The 22,807-nt window shown below is 36.5% G+C and overlaps 2 protein-coding genes and 1 long non-coding RNA gene across 19 annotated transcripts in view; 1 reads left to right on the forward strand and 2 right to left on the reverse strand.

The window, feature by feature from the left end:
* LOC6567434 (synapse-associated protein of 47 kDa) overlaps nt 1-20,940 on the reverse strand; it is a 34,895-nt gene extending 13,955 nt beyond the window's left edge. For 6 of the 16 annotated variants that reach the window (XR_004365405.2, XR_004365404.2, XM_032740275.2 and 3 more), the window contains exons 1-3: nt 20,505-20,938; nt 19,513-20,302; nt 5,901-5,948 (exon numbers count right to left, since the gene is read on the reverse strand). Coding sequence is in view for 13 of the 16 variants with exons in the window: in XM_032740275.2 (XP_032596166.1) it covers nt 5,901-5,948; nt 19,513-19,745 (281 nt within the window). In the remaining 3 variants the exon portion in view is untranslated. Of the gene's footprint in view, nt 1-5,900; nt 5,949-19,512; nt 20,303-20,504 lie in introns of all 16 variants that reach the window. The other 10 variants (XM_032740279.2, XM_032740278.2, XM_032740277.2 and 7 more) reach the window with 7 other exon arrangements.
* A 145-nt stretch (nt 20,941-21,085) lies between these two features.
* LOC6567433 (mitochondrial import inner membrane translocase subunit Tim16) lies at nt 21,086-21,794 on the reverse strand. Its single transcript, XM_001994172.2, has 2 exons — nt 21,506-21,794; nt 21,086-21,447 (listed from the first exon to the last, which is right to left on the reverse strand). The coding sequence occupies exons 1-2, from the start codon at nt 21,666-21,668 to the stop codon at nt 21,200-21,202; spliced, it is 411 nt and encodes a 136-aa protein (XP_001994208.1). The 5' UTR covers nt 21,669-21,794; the 3' UTR covers nt 21,086-21,199.
* A 25-nt stretch (nt 21,795-21,819) lies between these two features.
* On the forward strand, nt 21,820-22,806 carry LOC116805803. 2 transcript variants are annotated; one of them, XR_004365407.1, is made up of 3 exons: nt 21,820-21,884; nt 21,972-22,427; nt 22,745-22,806. It is a non-coding gene; the product is annotated as an uncharacterized LOC116805803 (long non-coding RNA). The 2 variants fall into 2 exon arrangements; XR_004365408.1 differs by lacking the exon at nt 22,745-22,806 and adding an exon at nt 22,503-22,579.
* Nucleotide 22,807: the final 1 nt, after the last annotated feature.

Raw genomic sequence — 22,807 nt, forward strand, 5'->3', positions numbered from 1 at the left:
CTGAAATGTACAGCAGCATTTTGGACTATACTCATAATTAAATCGAAAAAAGTCAAAAATTAAAGTTTTGATCATTAGTATAATGTGAATCTTTTTAATAGGTTTTTCCAATGAAGTTTTCCTATTGAAATATTTATTCGAATTCAGCATTTGGACTTGCTTCTATTTAAAAAAAAAAAAATAATAAACAAGCACTTTGCTGACTTTATTATACAAAAAGTGTTCTTCAAGCAAATATTATTTTTGTTTATTGAATAACCAGAGCTGAAGCATAGCATACTCATAAAGTAGGGCGACCTCAATTTACCACATAAGCGAAGACAAAACTAATTATATAAACTCTTTTATTTATTTTTACGAAAGACTTTATTGCAGTTGCACATTTAACGTTATACGTATCCAAGGACTCTTTTTGCAATGACACAAAATCGAAAATTCTGTTAGCGAGACTGACTGTAAAATATCCTGTATGCTTGACAGAAAACTATTCTGCCTAAATACGAGAGTAGCCATGTTTACACAAAATATGTGTAATTAATATTAATATAGACATATATTATAATTTTTAATGATTTGTGTTGTTAGAATAACTCTGGTTTCGGAAGATTTAAAAACTAATTTAAGCATGCCAAATTAAATGCAATTATGCAAATTAAAGTCAGAGGAGAGCGATGATCAAAATTAGCAGCCAGCTGCAAAATGTAATTGCAGTGGAGAGGAAGAAAAACTGGGCAGTGTCCGGGATCCCTTGCGTCCACTGATGCGCAAATTGCATTAACGGCCAACCCAGTTTATATGGTTTTTTCTTTGTCGGTGATTCGCCTGATTGCTTATCGCTATATTATGGCTTCTCTTTAAGAGAAAATCAAATAGCAATGGCCACACGAGAGGCGGAAGAGAGCGAGAGAAAAGAGAGCTGGGTGGGTTTGGAGTTGTTGTTAATGTAAGTGCTATTTTTAATTGAGTCTGTGTCGGGTGTCACGCGTGAAAACGTGCTTTAATTGGATTGCAATTGCCGCACTGAGATTTCGCTGTAAAGCTCCCATTTCAAAGACGACAAAAAAAGTCACGCAATTTTAAATTAAAGCAGAAGCTAAAGAGCAAACAAAACCAATTTCTAACAGCGCCCCCCCTTTCTCCCTCTCTCTCTTTTTTTTTTTGCCATGTTAAGCCTCTGATGGATCCACGTACCCATACTCACATACAAAAGAAAAAAACACATACACGCTCACCCAACTTATACAAGATAATGCTAAAGGAAATTTATTGCAATTGCGCAGAAAAAGAACGCTAAATGCGTATAAAAAGCTAAATAATATCACGCAGTAAGGCTGGCAGGCAGGCGGTTTAAAGCTGATGCTTTTTTCCTGAGAGCTTAGCGGGCATCGCTGCAAGACGGTGGAAAGAAAAGTAAGCGAAATGTATTTTTATTGCATTTATTATAAAAAATTACTTAGTAATATGTACCAAGCATAATTTTTGCTTAACGAAACTAGGATCGATATATCCTATCAGTTATATACTTTGTACAAGAGTACGTAATCTTCGGCCAGCCATGCTTTCTTGTTCTTAAAGGTTTTAAAATAACTCAATTTTATTTCAATGACCTTTTGGAATAAAGCCAACAATAATAACAACAATTAATAAGATTGTTACATGTTTTCTTACACACACTTGTAAATTAATTATTAACATTCAAATGACTTTCAAAGGCCAAACACTGTCCAAGTCTTATTATAAAATAGATATGTGCTTTAATTAAATACTATTTAAAAAGCTGTCCCTCGCTTACATAGCGATTAGTTCACGTATTTCTACAGTTGACAATTTGAAAACGTTTCAAGCTGCCCTCGCTTGTCATGCACACGTGGCAAAGGCGCAACAGCCAGCTAAAGAAATGAGAAAGAATGGCCAAAATCCACATTTGACAAATTACCAGCAAGCAGGTAAACACCAAGTTAATAGGCAGCTGGGCGGATGGCGATTAAATAGAAAGATGCATGTAAGGATGTCCAGATGAAATATACACACAGTCATATATCTATTATTATAACCATGTGTAGCTATTAATATAATGCGAAAGGCACACAAATGTGAAGCCTCAACTTCATAAGTTAGAATTATGCTTTTTGCTCGTCATCTGACATTTGACTTGTCGAGTTTGCTGACTTTTCCGTTTCTTTCTATTTTCTTTTTTTTTTGTGTTTTATTTGAGCATATTTCTTATAATTTTGCTTATATGCCATAATTTATTTTTGCCATTTCCATAATATTCCTCTTATATTTCGCACGCAGTCTTAAATTCAGTTTTTATGTGGACTGCGACTCTGGCTTATTTTCAATTATTTTATTTTTATGTGCATCCATCGTAAAGTATGCAATAAAATATGCATTGCAGCAACACAGAAAAGGGAAAATTGCTGATTTGAAAGGGAAAGCTGCTGCTTAGGCTTATAAGTACATATTTGTATGTGTATCAGTGAAATAAGTATTTTCTTATACGGCTGCATAACAAAACACACAATAATAATCTTGTGAAGCTGGGTTAAAAAATATTGCCCTTAAATAAGCCACTTTTAAGAGGGAGATTTAGGAAAATAAAAAATTGAAAGATTCAATGAATAATAATAATAATTATTTAATTAGTTGAAATAATAATAATAATCGGAAATTGCTTATTTAAATCAGATTTCTATATATCTCATTAAAAATTCACTTTTGTGAAACTTATATTTCGCTAGATTTTAAAGCTGGCGTTAAACTATTTGACACTGTTGTAGAACATAAAAAATAGAAACACATTTTGTGACACGACTAAACAATGAATGGCTCCCTCGCTTAACCCCCTAATGCTAACGTGCTAATGCCCATTAAGCGAAGTATTCACGACATCATTATTTTGTATGCCACGTATACAGTAGTTTGGAGTGCATCTTAACTGTGTGCCAAAATCATGTACCTGTCATTTGGTTGTAACCCAAGGCGCTCATCTACTCATCGTTCAGCAACTGTTAAGCTTTTTATGGCTGAAAATCCACAACATAACTGTTAACGACACTGCCACCTGGCCAGGGATATATATAATTGAGGTATTCACCCCACCTCACTTCACCTCACCTCAACTGGCTTGTCTCATTCTGCTGTTTTGCTCATCTTAATGTCGCTCAACTTAATGTGATTGCTTTACATCTGTCGCGGCTGCGGCCGAGTTGCCACATGAAAATACACTATGAGTTTGAAGCTGACTTTGTATGTTGCGCAAAAAAACAACAACAACAACAACAATAGCGGAAACAAACACAAAATATAATTATCAAACACAGGGGGGGGGGGGGGCTCCTTCATGGCATGAACAACTAAAATTTGCACAAATGTCTAAAAATATCAGGAAGCAAACTGCAAATGTTGCGTGCCGGTGACAGGCGAGAGGAAGGCCACGAGAGGTCCTTTGCCAGTGCTTAACTAATGTCCCAGTGTGTGTAGTATAATGCCTTAAAACTTTTGACATTTGCCGTAGCACGCACACACTAATACATACACACACACGCACACACACACACAGAGAGACACACACACGAGTTGTGAACGTAACGAGGCCTCGTATGGTGTATTTAATTTTATTTTGATCTCTCTACAAAGTAATGATGTGCCATGGACTAAGCAGATATTTACACACACACCAACACACACACACACACACACACACACATAAGCAGATACGCAGCAACAAATAAATCGCATTAACGACAGTTGATACCTTTTGTGAAGTGTGCGTGTATTTGTGTAATATGTCAATAAGGGTGCCGAAAGCAAGTTCATTGCCTGCCCATTCAAATGCGCATGAATAAATCATATAAAGATATACATATATATATATATATATAAACACATAACTATTATTGAACCAGCTGACTAATACACTAACCAAATAAATAATTGGATCTTATCATTCTCTTAAATACATCACATAGTTAAGCTATACTTTCTTAATGTCGTTTGCTATTTTGAATTATATTGTATACAAATAAAGTGTTTTCTTTTTCAATTGTTTCATCAACTTCGTCTAACATTACAACTTATCTAACAATACTAATTCCTGCACAAATGCATGCATTTTGATTGTGTTGAGTCTCATGTCTCATGAGCATAAAAATCCAAATCTGTTTCTGGCTACGAGGATTCCTTAAGTTTACTTTGAAATAGTATTTGTTATTTGTTATCTTTGTTAATTAATAAAATACTCAAAATGCACACATAATTCGAAAAATATGATGTAGAAAATGCAATAGTAAATAAGTAAATAAATATTGTTTTTCCTAAACATAATCGCATACAATCTGTCAACCATAATAAAGGTATACAAGGGTAACGCTCTATCATTGTGAAAAATAATGATGTTGGTTGTAAATATTAGGACATGTCCTTGCTGTTATGAACATGCATGTATATATATATATATATATAAATATAAATATACTTGTGTGAGAGTATGTGAGGCGATGACAAATCTTTGCATGATAAACAATCAGGACTAAGGCTACGTTTGTTGCCATGGCAGCACACTCAATCAACTGCAGGGCGGGACGTCGTAAAGGATGTGTCTGGAGGAGGCAATGTCTACCCGCACGCAAGGCACAAAAAAGGTGCAAAATGTCGAGGATTTTATGCGCATTAATTAACGGCAAGGCAGGACAAAAGACGAGCGTGCCCCAAAAAGGTGGCAACCAACCCAGCCCCAAATGCAAATGAAATATTTAGCATGATATTTAAGCTGATTGAGATGAATTATCTTGAAATGAATAGCCGATGAATGAGCAGAACACCCTTCCCCCCACCCAATAAAAAAACAGTGGGCAATGCTCAACACGTGGGCGTGTCGTGCGTACCGAAGAAGAAGAACAAGTTTGCTTCGACGATTCTTGCTGCCGCACCTGAACCTGTGCAAAAGGGCTGCCGGCATATAATTACAGCAAGTCCTTGACAGTGCTGTCTGTGCAAATGACACAACGCCCCAAGGGATATACCACACCGCGCCAAAGTGTCATTACAAAATCCTTTTGCATACAGGTCGCCGGCAGGTGAGCCAGCGATTAAGTTGCGCAACTTTCCACATGTGTGTACACTCTAAAAAAAAAAACGGCCTGCAACTTACTTCTTCCAATGAAAAAATTCCTTTCTGATATTCAGAATTTAATAAAGAAATTTGCTCTCTTCATCATGCTAGAGTGCTGTGTAGATATGTAAAGAATGCCTTGAAAATAAGATATATTTTTCTACATTTAAGAATAATCTACCCTGGAAATTGGAAAAGAAAAAGTCTGGTTTTTAGATAGACACAACCTGCAGTTTTAGAAATATACTTTCTGTTCTAATTAGGTGAGTTATCCTTGGCACCAAAAGTATGGCGATTTTTCTAACATGTACGTTGATATTTTTTCTGACTGCATGTGCCTGAAGGCGGAAATGGAGGTTGCGCGACGGAAGTTACACTTACGTGCACTTTGGCGCAATTAAAGTTTCAAAATGCCCTCGGGACGCGAGTCCCACAGCGACAGCAGCAGCAACTTTTTTATTTGATTTTTTCTACAATTATAGAGTTGAGGGTTTTTTTTGTTGCTGCCTTTGCCATTTCACGGCTGAAGCGTCTGACTGTGGTTTTTATGAGTAATTCAGTGTTCTGATGGCTTTACGATTTTAGCCACTTAAGTGCAAAGTTCTGATGGAAATTAACAGTCTAAAATGTTCATGTGCATAAAATCAGACCTTAAATGAATATAAATGTGAGATGTTCTCAAAGAACAAACAACTTTATAAGGTAAGACCAATGTGTCGCCTTTTGAGCATTTAAGTATTTACAAATAACTAGTTAAATTCGAGTAAAATAATAATGTAAGACTTACGTGGCTTCGTTGACTAATGAATCTACCATGGAAACTGATTTGGGAATGCTAAATAAAATAATAAAAAATTATACAAAGAATTAAATCAATAAATACAAAAGAATCAAATAAATTTAACAAATAAGTAAATTGTAGTTAAAAATGAATAAATATAATCTAAAAATAAAGTAAATCTGGCTCTAAATATACAAATATTAGTTATACATTTCTAAACAAGAAGCTTAAGAAAGCATTATAATATTTAATAAGATTGATTAATCATAACAAAATCCTTTCTCATGTTTAAATAAAAATATTGCAAATTAAAAAAATGAATTTACATTGAGTATACAAAAAATATATATCTGATATTCCTGAACGTTTCTTTGTAAATTCTACAATTTCAATTAAATTTTCAACACAAATTTAACATACTTGAATAGCTAAAACAATGTGAATTTTATGAACTAGCCTTTGCATATTGGCAAACATTTAAATATTAATTAAATAAATTAAGTCAAATTCCTTTTAATCTCTAAGCTCAATCAAGGATTAAATTGTTATTTAAAAAAAGCAACTATGTAAATTTAAATTGAATTTTACATACAACAATGTCAAACGGCCATTGTACATACTTGAATACCTAATCCTTCCTCCAAGGATATTTCATGTTGACCTTCAAGTCATGCCTATCAACGTTTTAAGTTTTACCATCATATTTACCTGAAAAGAGGGAAAGTTTTGAATTAATAAAGATTAATATCGTTGCCGATGGAAATGTTAAGAAATTAATTACAGATTTTACGCTGAGAAGGCTGTCCAAGAAATGCAAAGGATTACTTAATGACCGGACTTGGCCTGACCAGCGAAATGAATGCCTTTTAATAAAGCCCAAAGATATGATTACAAAAGCGAAAAAAGCGATGTGAAACGGTGCCCCAACATGAAAGCAAGTGTGCGGAACTTGATTGTTTCCTTATTGGTATTTTTGCAAAACCCGTAAAGTTCAAAGTTCACACGCAACCCAAAGGGCAATCGATGAGGGTGCTGCAAACGTCTTCGACTCCGTTGCCAAGTGCCAATAAGCCCACGTAATGCCAACGTGGCTGAGACATAAATCTTTTCAAACACATAAATCAAAATTAATGCGAAACTGAAAGGATACTTTATTATTATGCTCTTAAAGAGTGTTTTGTCAGGTAATTTACGAACCTTGGCAGCAAGGACAACCACATTGCAACTTTTTTCTATTTTTACAATCAATTGGCTGGACTAACAGAATCAAATCAAAGTAAAACACACACACACACACAATGGAGGATAAAGTTGTGTTGGCGTCGTGCTGCAAATTGAAATGTAAATCGTGCTGACCTTGGCCCGATGCATGCGCCATGCTGCTGCCTGGTGCCTGCAGCCCGAGTCCTTAGTCCTGTGATAAAGCGCTGTAACACAACACGAACGGCAGCCATCAAAGGGTAGGCAACAACAGCAACAAGGCAAATGAAATTCTATGTTGACACACAGATCGTACGTAGCAAAAAATGCAAGGACTTTTACAATTTATGCAAAATGTTGCCCCACACTGTAACAAAACACTAGACATTTTTTTATATAATTAAACTCAAGCCCAATAACAACACCAACTTCAACTTCAACCCCAAACCCAAACGCAATTCCAAACCAAACCTCAAACGCTAATGAGGCACGCGGTATTTCAACTTGTTGAAGCCGCAGCCATTTTCACAACGAGCCCGAACATAAAATGGTCTTCTTTATAACGCTAATTACGTATACGCCATGAGCACAGCTAGCGTTGCTTGGATTATATGTGTACAGTTTAGGGCCAGTAATTTGTTGTTTGTTGACGAGCTGCCTTTTCATCAGCATTTACTTAAGCATACTGCGAAACATATGGCAGGAACAGCGATGTGATGTGATAATGATGATTGAATTAGTTTGATATCAAAATAAGTAAGAGGATTAAAAGGCATACATCACCATAATACTAATCAGCCAAATAAACAGACAGACCTAATGAATATACTACCTAAAATACTAAAAGCTATATAAGGCTAGTATTTTAAGCAATAAAATTGGGTTGAATTACAACTCAAACCAGTAACCATCTTGAAATGCTTAACATTTAAAAATGAAATCGAGTGAATTGTAATATACGTCTATATATATATATATAAATTCTAGTTGAGATGTGTCTAGAAATACTCGTTAAGTTAAATTAATTAAACAAATATTCTGGCATAGTCTACTTCTTGTGCATGACGTAGCCAGGACAACATTATAGCTCAAGTAGCGCTACCAGGAAGTTGCTAGCTTTGAAGTTTATGGCAAACAGCCTCCTGGACCTCTGAGCGTTGTGTATAAGTCATTATTATCGTTGTTGATATGCAAGTGGCGACTAGAGGCTGAATGGTTAATATTGCTCAAGTTTGTGTGCACATATTTCATTACTCGATTACAAAGCAACCAGTTGGCTAAAAGCAGCTGGCGCTTACAATTTTCAATTAACGATTGAGTGGCAGGCATCAGAGCTCATGCAACATTCGCATTCAGCTAAGGTTGCAATGCAAACTCATGTCAGTCAAAGCACAAAGAGCACTATGGATAATCAATAGAGGTGTGCGACCCACACACCCATCCACACACACACGCACACACAAACAGCTGATGGCATCAGAGAAACATTCTAATGAAAGATGCAATTCCAGAAATAATGCAAGCAGTTTGACGTGGCTCTAAGCATCAAGTATTTAATTAAGAACGAGATAGAAAAGTGTAAATGAAAATTGAGTTCTTTATTTATTTTTCATATTAAGTTTGTATCCAAGTAATTAAAACATAAAAAAATAGTTCGTAATTGCAGTCCGTATGTTTTAATTGAAATAAATACAACAAAATTAGGCACCAACAACCTTTATATCAAATTAACTATTTCTCAATTGAAATTGAATGAGAACCCAACTTTATGCTCTTGAATAACTTTGATGTTTGCGAAAATTGTTGTTGAATAGAAGTGGCGATTTAAACCAAGGTCTCTCAAGTGCCCTTTAACTGAGCGACTCTGTAATTAAATGTGGTGGAGATGTAGAGAGATGCAGTCAAAATTACAGCTTAATGTTAATTAAATATCAAAAGAAAAATTGTTGGGAAAAGTTCAAGTTGTGTTACTACTTTAAGGCCAATGGGAATAAACAACAATATTGTTTCAGATTAAATTAAATTGAACTCGACAACTTTATTTAATTGCCTACTCATATCAAACTTTTCTAAAACTTCTTTGAAATACAAATTGTTTTGAATATTTGCAAATAATATTGTTGAAAACAATTTTGCATTTATAATTAGAGCTTGCTTAAAGTTAAATAAATATCAAAAGGATTTATAATTCTGAGGAAATTGAAGTCCACAAATTTTATACTCATATCGAACTTCTGTAAAACTTCTCTGATATACAAAATTGTTCTTAACATGTTCTATTTATTTATAACTAAAAGGCTTCGCACAATTGAAGATTTATAAAGTGCTTGGCAAACATTTTGTATATGATTTGAACATCTTGGCACTTTCTTTATGAGTCAACATTTTGGCCGCTCCCCGAGCACACATAAAGCGACGAAGATGCCAAAAATAAAAAGGAGACGCCACGCAAATGGCACCCACGTCCCTCGTAGGCTGGTCGAAAGTAGCCCGGGGCGGATATTGTATTGCCCATAAAATGTTTGCGGCTCAGACAACGTGTGTAGAGTAGTGTACTTTGTGTGTGACCCACTCCCGCAGAGCTGAGACATCTATTTTTAGATAAAGTCAAAGGTCGTGTCAGATCTCGTTAGTGTCTGGCGCACGAAGATGCCCGCAAGCACTTTTTTGGTCAGCATGAAAATTTTAAAAGTTTGTTGAAAATTGCGACAAAGGTTTGCAGTTTTCTTGACTTGATTGCCTGTCAAGTGCACTAAACTTAGCAGCTCGTCGAACATTTTGCCACAAATAATTCAAGAGCTTTCCGAGCTAAGCATTTGCAGTAGTTGCTGCTGGTAACTTAGACCCAGGTGATTCCACGTTGCGTGTACTTTATATAAACTTGGATGCAAGTTATTAAATAATCTTAGTGTGTACTAGAATATATATAACCATACCAAGTGAGAAAGCAAAGGATTAAACTTTAAAAAAGTTTGCTTTCAAAGTTAATACAATTTTAATATAGTCACATTTTTGCTTTAATTCTATTAACCGAAATGTTACACTTGTATTTGGGTGAACGGGTTGATTATCATCAAAAAGGATATACGTCGTAGCTGGGCGGTCCTTAAAAGTTATGCGAACCACATTCGAAAAGGTCGCCAACAAATATTGAGAGCATAACAATTAGATTAGACGAGCGGCAAGAAAGGACCAAAGCAAAATAAATGTAAAATAAAATAAGTAAGAATGCTGTAATGGAGTGAGTTCGACTACGATATACCCTCAACCCAGTTGTTAAATATATTCTGGTTTTATTGCCAAATGTCACTTTGAAAAAATGTTGGCTCTCTTAGATGAAAGCATGCGTGGACGTGCTCTCATTTCTTATGGTCGACCCAGGTAATGAAGGGTAAATAAAACTAAGAGAGCTGATAGTAATGAGATCAAGTTTAAAGGCTTTTGCTATTAGAAATCGATATGTATCGATGGCAACTTGGGTCAGTTATCGATAAAAATGATCAGCGTATGGTATACCAGAACCTATATTCAAAAAAAGAACCCCTTAGCTCTTATAGTCTCTGAGATTGGTTTACGGACATGGCTATATCGACTCGGCTGTTGTTGCAATTGCTTCGCTCTGCTTGATACATACTTTTGCAAAAAAAAAAACATTATACCCTTTTTAGCCATTTGTAATGAGTTCAGGGTATAAAGAGTTACGATCTTGGGCAAGAGAAGTGCAGGGGAAAGGTGTAGGCATCTCACATAGCCTCAAGGTGATTTGGTCGTGGCACTTTTGGCTGCTGGCTGCCTGTTGTTGACAGAATTAATTGCGCACGTTAGCGTCGAAGCGCGCAGCAGGAAATTAAATTGCAAAACGACGTGCCGACAGCAGAAGCACAAGCAGAAGCAGAAACAGGAGCAAGAACAGTAACGGTAGCCATAGCTAGAGGGCCTGTTAGGGAGACTTGGGTGCTTTGCGCCTTATAGCCACCTTAAAAGCGGGAAAATTGAGTTAGCCGCTGTTTTTGTCATGACCAGCCATAAACACATTTGCAATGCCAACACAGACGCTGCGCAGTTGTCGCCACGGAATTGCATTAGGACTGTAAACAATAGAGAAGAGTATGTACAAAAATTACGTATACGCAGCGACAGCCGCATACAAAATATAATATTTGTAGGTTTCACAATTTTTTAGATTTACACTGGTAAAACTGGGCTGGCTTTGTTATGATTTAAATCCACGTCGTGTTTATCGTTGTGTGAAATGCATTTGCTTTTCACTGTTTGCAGCAAAAAATGACCAACGTTTACACAGCCTGAAGCATGAATGAGCTTTTTGTGCCACACAGAGACTCATACATGGGCATCAACTGAGGCAGTCAGCAGTCATTAACATTATGCAAATAGAACGAAGAGCAGACCCAAAAACCCAAACATGAATCCCAACCAACCCTCGAAAGCAGCCCGACGGGGGGGTCTCTGTGAATAATAATTTGAAAATTTTTAGTGAGTGCGCGCTTATCAAACACATTTTGGCATTTTATACAGCGTGCGAGTTTTATGTTAATTTTTAAGTATTCCGTTTGGCTGCCTCCTAATAGATGAGTTGACTGTGGGCTTGGGAGGAGCGACTGCTGGCACTTGATTGGGACGTGGTTTACTCGAGTATTGGCCAAAGTCATGTTTTAAGCCAAAGTCTAGCATTTATCGCTCTGCCTTGTTGGTTTATTATGCCAAGTGGAACAGTGTAGTTGACTAAACAAAGTAGATATGCCAAATTAGACACAATTTGCCCGATAGCCAGATTTACATATCTGTCGCCTGCCATCAATATCAAATATTATGCATTCTAATCCTATGACACATAAAATCCATAACAATTTATGAAGTATATGTTTTAGAGCGAGACGAGTCTAGTCAGGCTAACATGTTTAGAGTAAATAAAAAGATAGAAAGATATACAGGAAAGGGCTTATTACATCGATTTCAGAACAAAATATTTTTGAAAAATATCTGAGAAACAAGTTGGACTTACTACAGAATAATTAGGACTGTGAATCACATTTTCGACATTCGACTAACTTAGTCAGTTAATTTCATTAGGCATAAAACATGTAAATGTTTATTTTTTTAAAATTTATTATATTAAATTGGCTTGAAATGCATTCGTTTGTCTTTAAGCCACATTCGGGATTTATTCTTACATTTGCTTGCTTACAAGGTTCTAAATGTCAAGTCAAGTTCTGAAACATTCAGATTAGATTTCAATTAAATTGGCAAGTTCATCCAGTCTCCTTTTCTATAAACTTCTGCAAAATATCTTAACTTGTAACCTATAAAAAATGTCGAGCTCTAGTCGCTATCTCTCTCTCCCTCTCTGGTGACAAAGCAAAAGCAGAACAAAATAAAAGCCGCAAGTGTCGCACTTTTACGATACGGCGTAATTTGCTACATTGTATCATTTTGGCAGCCGGAGATATAACACTTTTTATGTGTGTGCATGCATTGTCTTAATACCTACCCACACCCACACACACCCACATACACACCTACACACACTGTAAATGCTTGTTGGAGTCGCCTCCTTTTTTCACTTTCACATCATTTGTTGGCATTACTTTGGCTGCCACTTCCGCCGTGCGTTAATATTTATGTCTTGATATGCTCTGCTCTTAGACTCAGACTCAGACTCAGTTTTGTTTTGTATCGTTCCTTCAGTGCTGTCAACTAGCACAAATGTATACATAGGATATATATATATATATATATATATATATATATATATATGGACGGTTGATATATATGTATACATGAAAAGAGCAACTTTTGCCAGTTTTTTCCGTTTCCTGTGCTCGTCCTCGCTACTTCCGTGCACTTTGTCCTCTTTGCCTTTTGTACATTTATCTTTATTTCTGCCCGGCTCAAAGACAACGGTATATGTTAGCATATGTTTCTGTAGTATCGACCATATGCTTGGCTCTATCTAATTTCATTTGGCTTTGGCTAGCAAATCACTTAAAACTGCCTATAAATAGCACTAAGATATTCAAATTCTAGCCAGAAAATGTTAAAAAGATTCCCATTTCGAAAACTATGCTTTTTATTTATTTTGGTGAGAGGAAACAAAATTGGTTTCGATTTGTTAAGAATATATCCAACACAGTAGCTGGACTTTAAGAAACGTATAATAAATTTTCGTAACAATAAATAAAATTTAAAAAAAAAAAACGGAATACAAAAAAATACTCTTTAAAAATCTAGTTAAGTGACAGGAAAATAAAAAAGGAAATATAAAAATGTATAAAATACGAATTAAACAAAAAAATAATTTGTTTCTGTTCAGATATAAAAATATTTAAAATGCGGTAATAAAAGAAAAAGTATGCATAAAAATGATGAAAAATTGACATTTTCCGACTTTGCTAAAATATTCACAATACTATTCACAATTCAACTTGAAATAAGTTTGAGAAATAACTTTAGCAGATTGGATTAGAGCACCATTGCTGAATAATTTAGCAGAAAACTATTATCCTAGTTAAGTGACAGGAAAATAATAAAAACAACTCAAACGAGTTTTTTATAATGTTGAAAAAGTTTCGCTAAAACTTTGAAATAATTTTGCCTGAATATCTATTAGTGAAGTAAATTCGGCCATAAAGGTAAATGGCCAATGTAGGAAACAGCTGCCAAAAGCTGGCTGAAAAACGTATTTTGGGCTTGTTGCTGGATTTTACTGTTGCGGCATATTTGAAAGGCAATAGCTTACCAATAAAAAGTAGGCTAAAATCATATTGAATTTTACTTGTGTCCATAAAAACGAGCAAGTTTAAATTGATTGAACATTTTGTGGTTTGACCAATATAGAACAGAGAACATCGGTGCCAAGGCTGCTGCAATAATTGCATTGCAGATCTCACAAATTGACTGAGTTTTTAGTTGAACAACTTTTAATTCGATTATTTTGGATTATGCATGTCAATATTTCAATTAATAATAATAATAGTCAATTAAATACTGTTTTAAAGTGAACTTAACTTAAAGCTCAGAATATTTGAGAGAGTTAATTTAAATTAAAAAATATAAATTGTAAACCCATTCGAGCAAAGGAGACAACCTTTTCATACCTTGCACCCGTTTCGCGAATATCGGTAAATATAGATATCAATGAAAGATACAATTGTGAAGATATAGCCTTATAATTGATATACAACACACTGAGAAATATTATTGATAACCTGTACGAATTTCATTAGGATCGGATAAGGAACACAGATTCTGTTAACCGAAACGTATTTTCATATTGAACAAACTAAAATCATCAAGGGTTAACTAGATAGTTCTAGTCTACTCTATATCTAACTTGTTTTCATTGAACAAGTACGCAAGATAAAGCCAAACTACTACCAAAATTGATGGCCAGTAAATGGTGAATGAATGAAGTAAAGCCAACAAGTAATAAGAAGTCCAAGAAGCCAATTACAAAACTGTATTCGTATATGGGAAGTTATGAATAATATAGTAAGATGGTCGAATTTGCATTCATTACTTATGCAGCATAAGGGCATTTAAGGGCAAGAGGGGGCGGGAGGTGGGGTCTGCACTGGCAATTAAGAGTGAATTATGGATAGGGTGACAACGAAATGAAATAAAAACCCAAATTGCGCACACATTTCCCGCACTCCACATTTGACACATACACAGAAATATTGCCTGCTGCAGGAGCGGGTCTCCGGGTTTGGCTGCGGCTACGGCTCCGGCAACGGCTCCGTCTCTGGCTCCATTGTCGTTTGTCGTCACCACGTTAATTTGCCTGAAATGCCAAATGGCGAAGCCGTCGTTAGCACCCACGCCGATAGCGGTTACGATGGTGGCAAGTTCTGTCCTGTGTCCAGTTTTCTGGCGTTCTGTCGTTTGGCGTGGCATAAAATTTTAATGCCGTCCTTAAATTTAAATAGCTTCAAGTTGTCGGTGGTCGGTCTGTTTTTGATTTCCCACCATTTCAATTCGGCCCAAAACATTTTTTTGTATTTTTTTTTATTTTTATTTCATTGGCAACCGTCTTTCGGGGCCAACGATAAATTCTCAGCCTTGCCGCCGCTCTATTTATTTATTTATATATTTATTTTGAGGCCATCGCTTTGATTTGATTGTACTCGTCCTGCGGACAGACACCTCCGCTGTCTGCGGACACAGCGCAACCCCAGGTAGCCAAGCCACAAATAAAAGCAGCCGCACTCCCACGCTCCACTCCGACTGCCGCAGAAATGTGGCCGGTGCAAAAATGCTCGTGCAGCCTTGAAGTCGTTGACGGATTAAAATATGTAGATATATAAAAACGTATAGCTTATTACCAGACACCAGTGAAATGTGCGGGTGCCATTTCATTTTATATGCTGAGCAGCTCATTCCTAGGCAGTCCAATTCTATTTCGTTAGAAGTAAGATTGCGCAAGATTGCGTTGAGACAGCTCGACTAGGAAATAACCTTTAAGTCTTTGCTTTTTTTTGATAAACAAAATCTGTGTTTTCTATTCGATCCAAGTCTGAAATTTCTACAGTTAACTAAAGTTATGTATTGGCATGTTATTTATCGATTGGAATGCTTTATCTTTACTATCGACAAATGCTAAATCGACTCGATTTTTAATGCTGATCAAGAATATATATACTGTATTGTCTTCTGCCTGCTACATAATTTGGCGCACCTTTTGTACACTCTTTTATCCGTTTTAAAGTATATGAAAATCAACTTGATAATAAAGTTAATTGTAAATTAAATTTAATTTAATAAATCTCCCAACTGAGTTGACCAGATTGCCTGCAAAGGGCCAATTATAAAAACATATTAAACTGAATTTGCTTTAAAGTACAAAGCAAAAATGTATACATAAATGATTGTTTGACATTCGTTTTCAGACAAAGAGTTAATAAAAATTTCCATTCAGAAATATTTATCAATAAACTTTTCAATTTCAATTGGCAATTGGATATTGGTAAGCAATCCGAATCAATTTCATATCGAATCAAATGCAAATATTTGCGAGTCTTACTTTCATGACAACCCCAAAACAAAAAAAAGAAAAGAGCTCGCATTCTTTTTTGTGAGGCAATCAAAAGTTTTCATGACTTCACGTATATGTATATGTATATATATATATATATATATTTATATATTAGCTGCTGGTGTAAAGTTTAAAAAATGCTGTGACAAAGGGAATTTAAAATGCATATAGAGCACTTATAAGGCTAGCTCTGTGTCCTGCTTATTTGCGGAGCAATTTGAGCGCTAGTTTTGTTTTTAGGTTGTTTGGCATAATTTACAAATACGCAGTGGAAATAACAACAAATGCAAGGGCACACACACATACACGCACATATACATATAAATATAAATATATGTAGAGACAGACAGAGAGATACGCAGTCACACAGAGAGCAACTGCAAATAGTGAAAATGTCCTTGAAAGCGCGCAAATGGCAAAGCCAACAATGTTGGCCCTGGCAACGCACATGTGCACAGGTGAAGGCTTTGCAGGACGCGAATCGGGGCCAACAATGCCTTCATTAACAAATTCATCTACATTTCGCACAAACAAGTTGCATTTGGAAAATTATAAATAGTATACCTTATAAGCTTATAATTTATATAACGTATACGACTTGTGAACTTCATTTTAAGTTGCAATCTCAATTTAAGTTCTCATTGTTTTTCTGCTCTTCATGTTTAAAGTACAAACATAATATCTTACTGAATACAAAATACCTAAATATAGCTGTTCTATCTCGACATTTTATTAAATGTTTTTTTAATAGACGAAAGCATCATGGAAATAAATTTATTAATCTCGGAAATTTCAACAACCAGATTTGCATTCATTAAATGTTTTTCTTTAAGAAAATCATCACAGAAATATATATTTAATAATGCCCGACATCTAAATTATTTGGCTTAATTGACTTTCTTAACACTTTCTGGAAAAGTTCGAAAGCGAAATCAAAATAAAATAGCAATATTCTTAATTATAATGTGAAATGTAATATGTATGTATGTGAGTATGTCTAATTTGACAACAATGCCACAATAAGGCATATTATGTTCATGGAGGGGATGCTTACAATTGTCAGCTTAATGAGCAACATTTATGCATAGCAGCCAAAATTAAATAAATTAATTCAACGAAAATTATAGAGATTTAACGTTGATTGCTGTTTAGGGGGCGTCTGATTTTGTAATGCCTGGCCACGTTTACTGAATGCACAATTATTAAATAGGCTGGCAAAAGGACAACAACAACAACCACAACCACAAAAGCAACAACAACTCGAACAGCAGAAGGCGTCGTTGGCGTCCTCGGTTTTATTTTACAGTTGGTGTGGGCAAATCACATGTGCACATTTTGTTGTTTTGCAGACGCAACAGAGCCAAAAAATGAGAGAACAAATCAAGCTCTTGGTCTTTCCACTCCCATTGCGCTCTCTCTTTCTCTCTCGCTCTCTTTATCGTTCGTTGTCTCTCACGTTGTCTCTCTATTCTATCGATCTGTACAACAAGCAAAAGTCAACTGGAAACTGGAAAGCAACCACCAGAATCTTGCCCTGCTGCTGAGCCAATGTCTCTGACATTGGGTGACAGCTTTTCTTTCTTTTTGCTATTATTCTTCTTTTTTTTTTTGTCATCTTTGTGCAAAGTGCAAAGTGGCCAAAAAGTTGAATGGAAGCGGCGCGCGAGTGGATGGAAGCATGACTCAACATTTTGTGGTTATGCACGTGCAGTTTGTGAAGAGCGCAAAACAGAGAAAAAAATAAGAAGGATAAGGCGGAAAAGGAAACGATGCTCGCCACGACGACATCTCTCATTCTCCATTTTATCTTGTCAATGTCAGTTGATAGTGAAAGCCAACAGTGGGTGCAAAATTCTACACACTCATCGACTACACAAAACACAAAAAAAAGGTATAAAGGCGAAAGAGACGCACTTCAAAGTCTGGCAGCAGCTGTTGGCAGCTGGCGAGGACTGCTCAAATTACGTGCTCAGAATTGCCAGCCCAGCAGCTATCTTCCCCGTGCCATGCTCCTCCATGCTGCATGCTCCAACTTGATCTCCCACACACAATTAAATATTAATGTGTCAAATTAAGTGAAAAATGGCATTTGACTTTGTGAGGGGGGTCGGCGTCGAGGGGTAAGCTGTTTTATTGGCTAGTTGAACAAAAGTTGATACGACTAGGCTTCTTTTGATTGTCTAAAGGATTAGGTAGCAACTTGTGGCATTAACACAGACCGATTCTTTGGCTTAACTTGTCTTTCATTGTGTCCGATAAGAAAATATATATATTCGCATTTAGAGCTGCTGTTCAAGATTTGTTTGCTTGCTAAATTAAACAAATGCAAACACTAACTATCTTAATAGAAGACATAATCGCTACTTTGATTTGTTCTTTGTAGGAATTGTTAAGTGAAAAACTTAAATTTTGAAGTACTGAAGAATCATTGATGAATTCAAGTTATTTACTATTTCTATCAATTTTAAAGTTTAAACAAGCATTGAAAACATTTCACAAAACACATAATAAGCCAAATTCAATAATCGGAAATCTTTAAATTAAATTTTAAATTAAGTTTCTCGCAAAAAAAGAGCTAATATAATCACCTTAAAATCTTTATTTAAAATCGAAGCTTTTTGCTTTTCTATAAATATAATACATAAATTCAAACCCATCATTCAGTACCAGCAGCAAAATAATGTAATTTTCGTAAGTTTTCACAACTGACAATAAATTCCTCTTTCAATATTAAAAAAATAAATATTCGGAATAAACCAAAAGATACGGATAATAATAACGTAAGTAACAATTTTCAAGAAAGGTAAACACTTTAAAGATGGCTGGAGGAGAAAGCTCCGACAATAAATTTGATTTAGCCGATATGCCTTCAAATAACATTAATGGTGCCACAACACATAAATAAAATATTTCTATAAATGCACAAAAAATTAAAGTGGTAACACTATTTATGGGGGACGAAGGCAGGCAATAAATCAACATTTTTGCACTACGAGAATTGGATTACAAATTTATCAGCTATTTTTGCTTGCAGTTAAGGCAATTATGTTCGGTCACGAAAAGCGACTTGCAATGAAATATGCACGAGCAGAACGAGCTGTCTAAACCAGACCAGAAGCAGCAGAGGGATGGGTTGGTTGCCTGAAAAATATGGCTAAAAGGTACAAATTGCAAGGTCAAATTGGCACGCTATCAAAATGAGTTTAAGTCGCGAGTTGAATTGAATTGACAAATTGGTTGGAACAAAGCATATACAAAACAAATACAGTAGTGATAATGGGAGTTGGCCTTCGGCTGATAACGCTTATCAGTCAGATTTAGGAATTGAAAGAAAAAAAGAAATCAAATTGTTGAAAGTTGACTCACCTTTTGGCAGCCTCTTCGCCCTCGAGCGCTTGCTCGCCGCCGGCAGCGGCAGCGGCAGCAGCTGCAGCAGCAGCATCCTGTTCCGCTGTTGTGGCCACCGCATCGGCTGTTGATGTCGCTGCGGCGGCAGCAGCAGCAGCATCGCCTGTGGGCGCTGGCACATCCTCGTCGCCAGCGCCGCCCTTGACGGCGCCCACAAGCGACGTGAATTGATTTGTTAGACCCGAAAACATGTTTGCCTTATTTTATTGTTGTTGTTTCTGTTGCTCTTGTTGTTTCTCTTGCTCTTGTTCTTCTGGTGCGCAACGCTTGAAAGGATTAGCCTGGCGTCGTTCTCGTTGTCGTCGTCGTCGTGTATACACAAAACGAATGCGACGAACACGAACACAAAACACACGACGCAGAGACGAAAGCCGAAACGTGTGCAGATGTGCGCAAAAGGGGAGGCTGGGTGCGGGTGGGGGGCGGTGTGCGCGTTTGTTTTGTGGGGTGTTGTTACTTTTGTAGTTGCGCTCTCTTGCTCCCACTCTTTGTGCTCTCACTCTCGCTCTCGTTCGCTCTTTCGTTGACTCTCTCTCTCTCTCTCTGGTCTCTGGTCGTGTTCTGCAAACGTCGCTGCTACTGCTGTCTCCTTCCTCTGCTTAACTTTTATTACACTTGGCAGGAATTTTGTAATAGGTTTTTCTTTTCTTTTCGTTACGTTTTTTTCTTTTGCACCAATGTAGTTTCACTTTCAACGGTGTTAGTTATGTAAATTCTTTGCGTTTTTACAGTTAATTATGTTAGCACGCTGTAAAATGATTAGACGGAGGGGGCGAAAAAAAAACAATATATATTAATGGCAAGTCCAATTGAAAATCAATAAATGGGCAAATAAATAAATTTAAACTATCGCAAAATTATTCGCATTGTTAAAAATGTCGCGTCCAATTGATATTTATTTCACGAGTTATACTATCTAAATTGTTATAGAGCGTAACTTTCAAAATTACCACTTTAAATGGAGTTTATATTTCTTTTTTTCTTTATTTTTTCTTGTCTTGTCTGGTAAAACTAGCAAAACTTGAATTTTCGGCTGCCTGTGTCGAAGGTCCTCTGAAAACTGACGGAACAACGGAATTTTCTTTGCTCAAATACCGTTGTGGGCTGAGTTCTCTTTCTCGCACACACACACATACGCAGAAGTGGACAGTGCTCCAGAACGGTGATGCTCCGAGTGGAAAATCTTCGTTGGTGTCGACGTTGCTTTAATAGGTGGTTGATTTCAGCGTTTTGCTCTTTACTGGAATTTCTGTGTATTTTCGCGCATGTGCCAGCTGTTTTGCGTCGTTGGGCTCTGTCGCAACCTAATCAAACAATTGACACGTCTGTTGATTGTACACAAAACGCGAAATAACAAACAACAATATCTGCTGCGTAGCGATTATTGTTTCCGTCTTGTCGACTTTTTCCAGTATTTGTGTGCCTTCCAGTGGCAGCCCAGCACCAGCTGTTTTGGCGCAGCCAACTTTGTGCTGCAGTTAAAACAGGGCTGTTCTACACCAAACAGCTGATAATAAGTGTCGAAATTGCGTTGAATGTTGATTTATCTATTTATAAGTAAACGACAAAAAAGCGCAGCATTTCCACTTAACATCTATTTAAATCGATTAAAATCTAAAGCTATTTTCGTTCAACGGTAGTCTCCTCAGCGCCGCTGCCTCGCCCGACTTTGGGGCGCCTCCTCCGCTGGTGGCTCATCTTTGTGTTTTTGTTGCGCCTCCAATTCGTGATCGAGCCGCTCCTTAGCACGGAACACCTTCGACTGCAGATAAAATGAACCGCCCTTGGCACGTTCATTCACATTGAATAGATGCTCGTAGTTCTTGATAATCGTCTCCTTGTTCTTCAGATCCTCAATATTCAGGATTTGCTTCGCCTCTTCCAGAGTCATCCCTGCAAAAGGAATATGTATAATGCTGTATGTTGGCAGTTAATTAAAGACTAAACACACCCGTTCGCATGTTGGATTCGGCGCTTTGATCGCCTTGCCTGCCGCCGCCTGCTCGCTTGGCGGCCTCCTGCGAAGCGTTAATCTCTTGTCTCAGGGCCTTGGCGAAGGCGCGGCCGATTGCCTGGCCGCCCAGCACAATAATCTGTGCGATGTACTTAGCCATAACTGCTGCGGTCAGACAACAACTGGTTTGTTGTCAATTTTGTTCAAAGTCAAGTTTAAACAAATTTACGATCTCATTATACAACGTTTCTAACCTACAAAATAAAACATTCGTCACACATAGCAAGCGGCATCAGCTGTCTGCATAGCGTCGGGCAGCACTTTGCGTTAATGTGACCGTTGCGTTTTTGGAAAAACAAAACTATTGTATGTGGCGGTAAGTCGATTGACGAAAGTCACTTTGTGTTAGTGACCGTTTTGTCAACAAGTTTAAATTGAATACGATTTATTTTTCCGGAATTAGGGAAATACATGCGGCACAAATGGCAAGCGATGACAGCAGTCTGCAAAGTGATTGGCTGCACTAAATTGTGGACAGTGTGACCGTTTGTCTACTTAAAATATTTGCAGTATATTTTGGCCGATAGAAAAATAATCGATAAGAAAATTGAATACCAAATTTAAAATAGGTACATCAGTTGAGATTTAAAAAAAAAAATGACCGAAACGAATAATGAATAATGCGAGATTGATTGATCAGTGATCAGTGATTATTCAATTTGCGAAGACTAAAAAAACAAAATGGCATTCTCATTTACCGAAAGTGATGTTCATTTACCCGGAATAAGAGATTAGAGCTATGGGGGGGTTATATGAAATAATTTATTATGCAAGAATTAGTCTAGAAGGCGCGCTACTTAAATGCAAATTCTAACTAAACTCGAATCCTCTCCAGCTAAACTATTTACAAGCTGCCTAGGTAAATATTTACAATACACTCGTCGCTCAACAATTACAATTCTCAGATAATAACTTTATAAATTTCCCTATTTAGTTTCGAATTTAGTACAGTGAAAACTCTCTTGAAAAGACTTTTCTTCATTCACAAACAATTTGTTAATTTGAAATTGCGTATATAAAAATATAATTAATTTGGAGAGATGAAAATTATATGCCAATTATTATAAATAAGAAAACCAAAAGGGTTTCAATTAGGGAGCGACTACTGTAACAGCTTAAACTAAGGGCATTTTGTGTTTATTTGTTTTTGTTTTGTTTTTTTCCTTTTTTGTTTAGAACAACTTTGCTCATATGGCCTGCCTCTTTGCTTGAACTCTGTCGAACTCCGTTTGCGTCGTG

This window comes from Drosophila grimshawi, unplaced genomic scaffold (assembly GCF_018153295.1).
Source record: "Drosophila grimshawi isolate 15287-2541.00 unplaced genomic scaffold, ASM1815329v1 contig_311, whole genome shotgun sequence".
NCBI lineage: Eukaryota > Metazoa > Arthropoda > Insecta > Diptera > Drosophilidae > Drosophila > Drosophila grimshawi.

Excerpts from the sequence above, each read along its gene's own strand:
- LOC6567433 (XM_001994172.2), bottom strand. The coding sequence starts at position 21,668 with ATGGCTAAGTACATCGCACAGATTATTGTGCTGGGCGGCCAGGCAATC. Across the intron at positions 21,448-21,505 it reads CGAATCCAACATGCGAACGG|GGATGACTCTGGAAGAGGCG; the intron begins GTGTGTTTAGTC and ends TTCCTTTTGCAG.